Raw genomic sequence first — 12,994 nt, forward strand, 5'->3', positions numbered from 1 at the left:
ACCTCATCATGTGAACACGTCACCCTCCTAAATATCTGCAGCTTTAATTATTTTACCCAGAATTCAACATGTTTTTGTGTCCTCTGTTTCAACTGTCTCAATAAACACACTGATTCTTCTGTCCAGAAGCAGCAGTGGAAAAGAGACACGTTGTGTTCAGGAACAGCTGCATCTTCATCAGATGTCTTAATCTGAAAATTCCTTATGTCGGTGGCCCCGCCCCTTCCTCAAGGGAGCCAAGATGGCGACCATTTAGGATGGAAAGTGTTCAGCGTTTCTTTTTTGGAGTGTTCTGAATGCCTCATCCTGGTACTTGTAGTGTTCTGATGTTTCTGTACTGACAGGGTGAAAACACTGATGCACTTGGAATAGTGAGTATTAGTACACAGGTATAACATCTGGAATACAAGAACAACATCTGGAACACAAGAACAACATCTAGAACAAAAGTAATTCATCTGGAACACAAGTATAACATCTGGAACACAAGTATAACATCTGGAACACAAGAACAACATCTAGGACAAAAGTAATTAATATGGAACACAAGTACAACATCTGGAACACAAGTACAACATCTGGAACACAAGGATCAACATCTAGAACAAAAGTACTTCATCTGGAACACAAGTATGACATCTGGAACACAAGTACAACATCTAGAACACAAGTACAACATCTAGAACACAAGTACAACATCTGGAACACAAGGATCAACATCTGGAACACAAGAACAATATCTAGAACACAAGTACAACATCTGGAACACAAGTATAACATCTGGAACACAAGTACAACATCTGGAACACAAGAACAACATCTGGAACACAAGTATAACATCTAGAACAAAAGTAATTAATCTGGAACACAAGTATAACATCTGGAACACTAGTATAACATCTGGAACACAAGAACAACATCTAGGACAAAAGTAATTCATCTGGAACACAAGTACAATATCTGGAACACAAGTACAACATCTGGAACACAAGTATAACATCTGGAACACAAGAACAACATCTGGAACAAAAGTACTTCATCTGGAACACAAGTACAACATCTGGAACACAAGAACAACATCTAGAAAAAAAGTACTTCATCTGGAACACAAGTACAACATCTGGAACACAAGAACAACATCTGGAACACAAGTACAACATCTGGAACACAATAACAACATCTAGAACAAAAGTACTTCATCTGTAACACAAGTATCACATCTGGAACACAAGTACAACATGTAGAACACAAGTACAACATCTGGAACACAAGTACAACATCTGGAACACAAGAACAACATCTAGAACAAAAGTACTTCATCTGGAACACCAGTACAACATCTGGAACACAAGAACAACATCTAGAACACAAGTACAACATCTGAAACACAAGTACAACATCTGGAACATAAGTATAACATCTGGAACACAAGTACAACATCTGGAACACAAGAACAACATCTAGAATAAAAGTAATTCATCTGGAACACAAGTATAACATCTGGAACACAAGTACAACATCTGGAACACAAGTATAACATCTGAAACACAAGTACAACATCTAGGACAAAAGTAACTCATCTGGAACACAAATACAACATCTGGAACACAAGTATAACATCTAGAACACAAGAACAACATCTAGAACAAAAGTACTTCATCTGGAACACAAGTATAACATCTGGAACACAAGTATAACATCTGGAACACAAGAACAACATCTAGAACAAAAGTACTTCATCTGGAACACAAGTACAAAATCTAGAACACAAGTACAACATCTAGAACACAAGTACAACATCTAGAACAAAAGTACTTCATCTGAAACACAAGTATAACATCTGGAACACAAGTACAACATCTAGAACAAAAGTAATTAATCTGGAACACAAGTATAACATCTGGAACACAAGTATAACATCTGGAACATAAGAACAACATCTAGGACAAAAGTAATTCATCAGGAACACAAGTACAACATCTGGAACACAAGTATAACATCTAGAACAAAAGCACTTCATCTGGAACACAAGTACAACATCTAGAACACAAGAACAACATCTATAACAAATGTACTTCATCTGGAACACAAGTATAACATCTGGAACACAGGTACAACATCTGGAACACAAGTATAACATCTGGAACACAAGTACAACATCTGGAACACAATAACAACATCTAGAACAAAAGTACTTCATCTGTAACACAAGTATAACATCTGGAACACAAGTGCAACATCTAGAACACAAGTACAACATCTGGAACACAAGTACAACATCTGGAACACAAGGATCAACATCTAGAACAAAAGTACTTCATCTGGAACACAAGTATGACATCTGGAACACAAGTACAACATCTAGAACACAAGTACAACATCTGGAACACAAGTATAACATCTGGAACACAAGTATAACATCTGGAACACAAGAACAATATCTAGAACACAAGTACAACATCTGGAACACAAGTATAACATCTGGAACACAAGTACAACATCTGGAACACAAGAACAACATCTAGAACACAAGAACAACATCTAGAACAAATGTACTTCATCTGGAACACAAGTATAACATCTGGAACACAGGTACAACATCTGGAACACAAGTACAACATCTGGAACACAATAACAACATCTAGAACAAAGGTATTTCATCTGTAACACAAGTATAACATCTGGAACACAAGTGCAACATCTAGAACACAAGTACAACATCTGGAACACAAGTACAACATCTGGAACACAAGGATCAACATCTAGAACAAAAGTACTTCATCTGGAACACAAGTATGACATCTGGAACACAAGTACAACATCTAGAACACAAGTACAACATCTAGAACACAAGTACAACATCTGGAACACAAGGATCAACATCTGGAACACAATAACAATATCTAGAACACAAGTACAACATCTGGAACACAAGTATAACATCTGGAACACAAGTACAACATCTGGAACACAAGAACAACATCTGGAACACAAGTATAACATCTAGAGCAAAAGTAATTAATCTGGAACACAAGTATAACATCTGGAACACTAGTATAACATCTGGAACACAAGAACAACATCTAGGACAAAAGTAATTCATCTGGAACACAAGTACAATATCTGGAACACAAGTACAACATCTGGAACACAAGTATAACATCTGGAACACAAGAACAACATCTGGAACAAAAGTACTTCATCTGGAACACAAGTACAACATCTGGAACACAAGAACAACATCTAGAAAAAAAGTACTTCATCTGGAACACAAGTCCAACATCTGGAACACAAGAACAACATCTGGAACACAAGTACAACATCTGGAACACAAGTATAACATCTGGAACACAAGTACAACATCTGGAACACAATAACAACATCTAGAACAAAAGTACTTCATCTGTAACACAAGTATCACATCTGGAACACAAGTACAACATGTAGAACACAAGTACAACATCTGGAACACAAGTACAACATCTGGAACACAAGTACAACATCTGGAACACAAGTATAACATCTGGAACACAAGTACAACATCTAGAACACAAGTACAACATCTGGAACACAAGTATAACATCTGGAACACAAGAACAACATCTAGGACAAAAGTAATTCATCTGGAACACAAGTACAACATCTGGAACACAAGTACTTCATCTGGAACACAAGTATAACATCTGGAACACAAGTACAACATCTAGAACACCAATACAACATCTGGAACACAAGTACAACATCTGGAACACAAGTATAACATCTGGAACACAAGTACAACATCTGGAACACAATAACAACATCTAGAACAAAAGTACTTCATCTGTAACACAAGTATAACATCTGGAACACACGTACAACATGTAGAACACAAGTACAACATCTGGAACACAAGTACAACATCTGGAACACAAGTACAACATCTGGAACACAAGTATAACATCTGGAACACAAGTACAACATCTAGAACACAAGTACAACATCTGGAACACAAGTACAACATCTGGAACACAAGAACAACATCTAGGACAAAAGTAATTCATCTGGAACACAAGTACAACATCTGGAACACAAGTACAACATCTGGAACAGAAGTACTTCATCTGGAACACAAGTATAACATCTGGAACACAAGAACAACATCTAGGACAAAAGTAATTCATCTGGAACACAAGTACAACATCTGGAACACAAGTACAACATCTGGAACACAAGTATAACATCTGGAACACAAGTACAACATCTAGAACACCAGTATAACATCTGGAACACAAGTACTTCATCTGGAACACAAGTATAACATCTGGAACACAAGTACAACATCTGGAACACAAGTATAACATTTGGAACACAGCATTGGTCTTTCCAAAGCATCATCTGGGACGAGCTCCGGCCAGTTGGTCCAATCAGTCAGTCCTCATCAAAACATACTATTTGGAAACATTTACTCGAAGACAAAGCTTAAGATGCCCCTCTGTATTACTCTGCCACGGTAATCACCAGCCTTCTATATGTAGCTCGTAGTGACAGCGGGACAGAAACACTCTCTGTAAGGACTCATCACACAAAGGAGACACTTAGACTTTGTTTTCAAACCACAGGATTTGGCTTTAAACTTCATATCTGACCATTATTTGGAGCAGCTCAGCAACAAATGTAGGTTTGAGGTTCATGGACGATGTGGACATCTCCAGTCATTCTTTCTCTTTTGGTTAGTGGATGTGCAAGAGAACAAAGAAAAAAAATGAAAGGTCTGAGGGAAGTTGAATATAGATCAGATGATGCGGTGATTAACATACTCTCAACCTTTCACACCCCGAACACACAGCATCACAGATCTGCAGCCAGAGGCAGATGTTGTGGGCTGTTCACAGTTAATTAGCTCACCGATGATAGAAATAAATGATAGAAATAACTCTGTAAAGCTCATGTGATCACATTCATCCACTGCTATTGCGGTCATAATTCTACTGTATTTTAGGAAGTAAATGATTACGTTATATCTTTCATGTTTAATCATCTTAATCAGATGATAATCAGATAATCAGTCAGATTGACTGTAATCTAATCAGATTAATCAAATCTTGTAATCCGAAGTCTCCTTCATGAAAAAGCAGTCGAGGTGTGCGGGTTTATTTTGTAGCAACGTTTTCACACAGATCTTTGTCAAAATCATGGAATGAATAAATTGGAATGAAATAATAGATGAATGCAGACTAATTTACCAGATTACACTTTATTGTATAATGTCAATTTAAATGCAACTAGAGAGAAAGTGAATAAATAAAAAATTTAAAAAAAAGTTTATTTATGTCTTAAGAATTAAGTCTTTAAGCCTTTGCCTTCACTTTTATTCTCCAGTGTAGAAAATAGTACAAATAAAGAAAAACCCCGAGTCAGTCGATGCAATCTTGTTCTGTATATCATAATTTTCTTGCTTTCATATTCCAGCCAACCTTGAATCATGTCAGCCATGTCATACTCAAATTAACCCCCTAATAATCATCCAGCTCTTTCCTCAGCGTTCACCAAGAATTTCGGAGTGAAGGCTGTGATGAAGACGTCGGTCCTGCTCACATGGGAAGTGCCCGAAACCTACAAATCTCAAGTGCCTCTGAAGGTACGCTAAACACTCTCTTCCGCCCACACAGCTGCTGAAGCACTGAAACAGACATCAAAGGCTCTGTTAACAACCAAAAGAGCTTTCTTACCAACTTATCAGAAAAATACAATAACAATAAAAAGTATTTTCAGTATTTTCATGGTTGGTAGAAAAGTATTATTATCATTGTGTTGGAACTGCATATGCAGACAAACAGTGGAAAAGAAAGCAGTTTAAGTTAATGACTGTAACAGTAATAACAGAAATAAATAAAAATAAACAAATAATAGCTAATTTAAGACAATAACTACGCTTAGTGAAACCTTTCGCTCCTTAACTGAACAGCTGTTCCATAAACCATCAAGAAAATCTAGTCACACGTTATACCATTATATTTTATATAAATAAGTTTGTCCTGTCACTCTGTAGGCCTCTGATTATACACAAAACTTTACAAAGTTTATGCTTATGGATTATACTTTATCGAGTACATTCATATGACGAGTGCAACACAAAACACAAGAGAAAACATGGGAAGTTTCCAATCACTGTGAAACACATGCAGACTGATCGGTCTGAAAGGGACCAAGTGTGAAAACACAGTGGTCTCAGTCTAAGATTGATAAATATAGATTTATATACATCAGAATGAGTAAGACGCTGTTTCCTGGTTTCAGATCCTGTACAACCAGCAGAGTGTGGAGGTTCCAGGCAACCTGAAGAGGAAGCTGATCACGGAGCTGCAGCCAGACACCGATTATTCCTTCGTGCTGATGAGCCGAGGAAACAGCGCCGGCGGCCTCCAGCAGCAGGTCTCCATCCGAACAGCTCCAGACCTGCTGACAGTGAAGCCGGATGCATACGAACAGGATGAGGAGGAGGGTGGTAGAGTGACCATCAGCATATCCAAAGGTCCCGCTGGAGCCCTCATCAGGTCTGTGTTGGGTTTATTTTAAAAACTAAAAAATAGATGTTCCATGGTTTTATTTTCGTGGTACTGTCTTAGCTGTATTATGTCATCGGTTTGTTATTACAACAGTGATGTCATCAACCATCAGTGATGTCATCAACCATCAGTGATGTCATCGTTGGTTTGTGAACATTATGAATCCTCCAGTTCAGATTCTGTCCATCAGACCTCCTGAAGCATCGTCAGAGTCTCCGTTGATGATTTCCAGAGTTTGATAGTAAATCTGACGTGAAGCCTCTGGTCATGTTCACGGAGAAACCAGAACCAGAACACTGAACCAACACCAGAACTCAGGAACTGATGATGATCCAGAGAGGAAATCTGCACCAGTTAATCAGGATGTTATCTTTCTGCTGCTCCGTGTACGTCACCAGCAGCAGACTGGGAACTTATTGAATTACCTTCGTACAACACAGAGTCCTACGTCCCAACAACTTTATGATTACACTTGTTTACCATATGAATATATGAACAATAACCCTAAATGCTAACACAGCAACAAAGCTGTACAGTAAACATCAGAAGTTCAACACCGAAATATTACTTCGCCAAAGAGTCGTATTTTCATCAAAAAGAGAGAGAGAAGACGTGAAAAGTTGCATCGTCCAAACAAACAGCAATAGATGACTGATATGGGAACAGCATGGGATCCAAAGTAAAGCTCTGCTTGCTGGCTGTATGCGTGACACATGAAAGTGTAATGCAGTTGTGTTTGTGTGTCTAATACAGGTGGTTCTACATCGTGGTGGTGCCGGTCACCCCGGCGTCTCAGAGGATGTGGGAGAACCCTGAGGACATGGACATACAGGAAGTGAGTAGATGTGTCGTTCACCTTGATATGGTCGTGTGCTGAGCCATCATGAAAAGCCCATGAAACATTTTGTTTAAATGTGAGTTAATTCACTTTCCTCTTAAATGAGAAAATCACGTTTACCCTGAATCTGTCTTATATCATTGTTCTCATAATAATAATAATAATAGGGAAGGAGTTTTTTTTACAATATTAGTTCCCTCTTCCTGAGCCAATTCAACATCACCAGCCTGTGGAGTCGTAGTACCATAAATATAGAGCCTGAACTTCCCCGACAAGTATGTCCGTTTCCTCCTGTGTAAAGTTTGGCTGGTGGTGTCGGTCAGCTCCTTCTTCAGTCATTAAAAACTCATAATAAACTGCACCACTGCAGTTTTTAAGGAAACAGAGGAGCTGCTTTAATTGGCCATGATTGTGGCACCCTTTCTAATGATCTACTCCTCCTACGGCACCACTGGGCTGCATAGCACCACAGATCATTGTCAATTTCTTCATGTTAGAAAACAGTTCAGTTGGCGTCAAGGATGAACGGATTAGAGTTTGGTGATCAAAGGTCAAAGTTCAAGGTTACTATGCGCTCACATCCATTTCCCACTATGAGTGCGATATCTCAGGAACGCCTTGAGGAAATCTCAACAAACGTGGCACCGACATGTATGAACTTGAACTGCATGTAAACTACAACTTGAGTGGTTAGCGGTGGCATACAACCGCCAGGCGCTACTTCTAGTTGTAGCTTGTCCCAGCTGTTTTGCTTTCAGCATCTGTTTCCTGTGAGTGCTTGGATTTCTTTTTTTTTTAGTTTCAGCTTCATATATCATAAAAATAGTTTGGACTAATTTCTTGGACTAAATATTGACTATGTGTAATCAAAATAGAACTGGAACATGGCATAATTATAACAAACACCTTCATCTGCCATGTTTTTTAACTGGATAGTGTCAGTCATCCTGAGGGAGACTGTGTTATTGTCACTCATCAGCTATTGCTTCAATGAGAGTTATCAAGATGTTCATCTTTTACTCTTGATTTCAGGTCTGCTGCTTTGCAGTCAGCATTTTTTGTTGTGTAGTGCTATCTGTCAAAACGCTGATGTACCATGTCTTACATATGATATGTGTGATTGAAGTCAGTGTTGCTGTGATCATTGCTGGGTGGCAGGTGAGTCTTGCTCTAAGATGATATACGGTGGCGATAGAGAGCAGGTCGTTGGGAGAGATGTCTCTCTCACACAGGCACACATGCTTGGAATAAATCTGAAGATCTGAGCTTCTGTAACGAAGCTGTGACCCTCTGGACTCCCTCTGAATGTGCCAGCAGGCATTCACACTTATAAATCCAGTCCTGTCTGATCAGAAAGTGTCTGGTATCCTCCAACACACACTCTCTCTCTCTCTGAACTTGGACATTACTTTGAAAATATAGTTTTATCAGATAAAATTGTCTCCATATTAGAATAAGACACACAATAAATGTAGGAAATCAACATATCTGAAACTACTATGTGAAAATTAATCTTGGAAGTGTCATATTATTGAAAAGGATGAGACAGAATCGAAGATGCCAAAAGAGTTCATTGTTACGAGCGTAGACCTCGGGTTGATTTCAACCAATCAGCAGCAACCAGTCGGCTGAAACCGGCCGACACTCTGCCACCACTGCAACCACCTACAGTGTCCACCAAAGGCTTTTTCCCTGATTACAGCCGTATTTTAAAAATGGTTTTAATGAACGAGCTGCTGAGCGTTTATTTTCTGCTGAGCGCTGAACGATCAGCGTTTCTTTTCCGGGAGTTAAATAATGTTCTCGCGTTCGTCACAGTCAACAGTCGTCCAATCACAGTGAAGGACGGGCGAAATAAACGCGGTTAACCACCAACACTGGCCGCTGATTGGTCGGCTCTTCAGAGTGGCTGTGAAAACGTTAATAAGAGCCGAGTTCCCAGACTCTATTCACAGCAAAGAAAACGGAAGCTGTGAGCGACAGTCGTCTCAGCCGAGCTGTGATTTCAGAGCTCTGCGAGTGCCAGTCGAGTTCTTTCTGTCATCTGGAAATCTGGATTCACTGAAGCAAATGCTTGTTGTCATAGTACTATACGCTTATTGCATAAATATAGATTCAGAAAACCACTAAATCATTTTCACAAAAAACTGATGTTTATTCAGTCTGAAGTACAATTCAGAAGCGTCAACATAATCACAGAGAACCATGACCCCAGAATAAAGAGCTTTCAGTGAAATAAACAGTTGGGATGTTTACAACATGTATGACTGATTGTCTGACTGCTCATGTTTCTGGTCACATCTAAATGTGTTTTACAATCTGCAGAGTTCTCAAATCTCAGCCGTTCATTTTATCCTATCAATACAAATAATACAAAAATAACTCAAGAGGCCAGGGACACAGCCTGCCTGGTGTGTGTGTGTGTGTGTGTGTGTGTGTGTGTGTGTGTGTGTGTGTGTGTGTGTGTGTGTGTGTGTGTGTGTGTGTGTGTGTGTGTGTGTGTGTCCCGCCCCATCCCAGTATGGATACGGGTACAGATAGTGGTGTACTCCCTTGTCCCTACTGATGGAGTTTCCCTTCGATAAAGCCCATCATTACTAACGAATGTCTGACAAGTTGGAGTTCTTACAATATTTTTTAGATTTTTGAAGGATTTGTGTTTGTCCTCATTCAGAGAGAGATACAGACAAAGTAATGAGAATGGAAACTGGATTAGAATAAATAGGGACATGCAACAGCAAAATATTCTTGGTACGTTGCAGAACAATATGTAAACAAGAACAATAAAAGGAAATAAAGTGGGGAGAATATCTCAACCCTGTGTTGATGCTGTGTACTCTAGTCTGTGTTGTTATGTCACGTTGCGTCAGTATGTTGCATTGTCGTGTCACCTGTTATGAAGCCTGCTCCAAAGTCTCCTGTTGTGTCGTCCCTCCGGCAGCTCCTGGAGGCTGACAGCAGTCTACAGAGGAAGAGGAGGCAGAGCAATGACTTCCTGCAGCCCTACATCGCCGCCAAGCTGGAGACACTGCCGGAGATCTTCACTTTGGGTGATGAAAAGAAATACAACGGGTACTACAACAAACCCCTCCCTGGCCAGCAGCAGTATCGCTGCTTTGTTTTGGCTGACCTGACGGACCATGAGTCTGTGAGTGACCTCTGTATTTATAAGGATATGAGCATGTCAGCCATTTTTTTTCATACATTTTAAAGCTGCGCTGGTTGAGTCAGGGGACTGGGCCTTACTATGTTTATCAGTCCCTCCAGGATTTTTTTTTATTATTATTGCTTATTATTATAAAATTGTTTGATTTTGTGGTGGATTTAAAAACAAAAATTACAATGTAATTTGTGGAGTTTTAAGTGACCTTTTTTTGCGGGAATTTGAAAAAATTGCAAGTCAAGGAAAATAAATTAGCTTTTTTAAGCACCACTTGACAAAGGAATGAATATGTAAACACTTCCTGTGATAATAATCATGCTGCACATCACAGAAATATTTCAGTTCAGAACCATGGGGCTAAAAGTTAGAAAAAAAAGGTCCTAAAAGCTGCGTATGTTTCCAGAACAGAGCATCTGTGACTGGAATATAGAAACAAGGACTACATCAGCTGTCAAAATAAGAGCTTTAGATGCTGTTTAATTCATGTTCATTCAACACATAGACCTGCTGGATGAAACAAACAAAGAGACGTCTCTGACAACTGGACGTTTGGAGAAAACTCATTTAACATCCAGTAATATGGAATCACTTCCTCTGATCACAAACATTTAATCACATCATTTTAATGTGAAGAACACATTTCCCACAAACCCCTTCACTTCCTGTTTCTCCTCTGGTTCCTTCTTCATTCAGTGTACAGAGTTTGTTTTGTTCATAGGAGAAGTTTTGTTTGAAAAGACTTACTTTATGCCGTTAATACTTTCAGCACAGTTTCTGCTGATGACATTGTTTTGCGGAAAAATTGCAAACTCCCACAAATATTTCAGATATTGCTTACATTCACGTTGATTATTGTGCTCGTGATCGTGATTTCCTGGAGGGACTGATTTATTGCATGTTTCCAGAAGAGAGTAAGCCTGCCCCAAAAATGAGGTATAGACGTAAACAGTATTTATGTTGTGACGAAGGCCAATCAAAGGACTCTTTGGTCGTGTTGTGCATGTCGATATTGAAATATTGATAACTCCGATCCCAAACATTTCTGTACGAGGATAGATTCACAAACTAAAAGACTGATTTATAGACTCAATACTTTTTATCAAAAGGGAAAGTAATGATGCTACCACCAGAATCAGTCTAAATCATACTTCATTGATTTGAACTCCAATGTGAATTCCAGCTCTTTAAAGGTGTGATCCATTGTACAGTGTTGAAACTGACGGCTGCAGACAGCTAACAGTCGTGTGTGGATGTTTTCAGTTCTCAAACAGCAACAACACTGTATGTGATGCATGTGGGAGGACGGCCAGGTACCGTGGAAACACCACCACCCTCGCTAAGCATCTGAAATCAGATCACAATACAGGATGTGATGAAATTACACTATTACAGTCTGAAGAAGAGGGGGAGGAAGGTGCTGCAGGAGCAAGACAGATTTCATTCACTGTGTCCTTTAGCATTAAATATTCAGGTCCAGAGAGGGAGACATTATCCCTGTCACTGACTGAAAGGGAGTCTGGTGTATTCTCAAAGCCCTGATGCTTAACATGGCTGGTTTATGTACATCACGCTACACGTTACCTCTCCATGTCGGCTTCCCCTACAAGCAACAGACTTTACCCCACAAATGTGCCTTTCAGCAGCCAATGATGTTCACTGACCCAAATTCACTGACTAACAGCTGAAAGATTATTTCAAAATGTTTACAACCCTGTTTCCAAAAAAGTTGGGATGCTGTGTAAGATGTCAATAAAAACGGAATTGAAAATCAAATTAAAATTCAAAATGAGCATATGTGTTTCATAAAACAATATATGAAATACATATATACAATTTCAACATTTGATATATTGTCTCCAGTGTATTTGCAATTAAATGTGGATTTACAGGATTTCCAAATCAATGCATTATGTATTTATTATATTTTACACAACCAGTTTGTAGATGGTGACAAAACAGCAATTCTAAAAATATGACGAGTCCATCTCACAATCCAGACTCACAGGAACCAGGAATCCTTCATCCTTAGTCCTTCAAACTTAATACAGGAACAGGGTGGAAGTTGACACGTCAGGGTTTATTTCAGGATATGCCCAAAACACGTCTTCGATTAATTAAGAGACGGAGTACAACCCATTTAAATTATGCACCTTACAAGTATTAAAGTAGTCAAAGTGGATTTGGACCAAATGCACTTTAGACTTTGTGCTTAGACTGTTGATTGGATGTTCAAAGGAACAGGAGACACAGGAGGGCAGTAACTGAACTGAGGGCATTCAGGTTCTTCAAAATAAAACTGGAAACACAACAAGCAGGGATTTAAAGGATACAGGTTACAAATGACAAATTCAAGGTTCAAATTTGTCTGAATTTCTACCATCTGCACATCTTTACAACGATACCTCTTTATCCAAAAGTTGATAAGATGTTGGGATTGCACAAAGT

The 12,994-nt window shown here is 39.0% G+C and overlaps 1 protein-coding gene across 5 annotated transcripts in view; it reads left to right on the forward strand.

Moving 5' to 3' along the window:
- ptprfa (protein tyrosine phosphatase receptor type Fa) overlaps positions 1-12,994 on the forward strand; it is a 217,008-nt gene that overhangs the window by 156,332 nt on the left and 47,682 nt on the right. For 3 of the 5 annotated variants that reach the window (XM_069151004.1, XM_069151006.1, XM_069151007.1), the window contains 4 exons: positions 5,523-5,620; positions 6,280-6,536; positions 7,302-7,383; positions 10,328-10,534. In XM_069151004.1, coding sequence (XP_069007105.1) covers positions 5,523-5,620; positions 6,280-6,536; positions 7,302-7,383; positions 10,328-10,534 — 644 coding nt within the window. Of the gene's footprint in view, positions 1-5,510; positions 5,621-6,279; positions 6,537-7,301; positions 7,384-10,327; positions 10,535-12,994 lie in introns of all 5 variants that reach the window. The other 2 variants (XM_069151002.1, XM_069151005.1) reach the window with 1 other exon arrangement.

Source organism: Embiotoca jacksoni, unplaced genomic scaffold (assembly GCF_022577435.1).
Source record: "Embiotoca jacksoni isolate LCO1_2020_lvr unplaced genomic scaffold, fEmbJac1.0.p SCAF_16, whole genome shotgun sequence".
Lineage (NCBI taxonomy): Eukaryota > Metazoa > Chordata > Actinopteri > Embiotocidae > Embiotoca > Embiotoca jacksoni.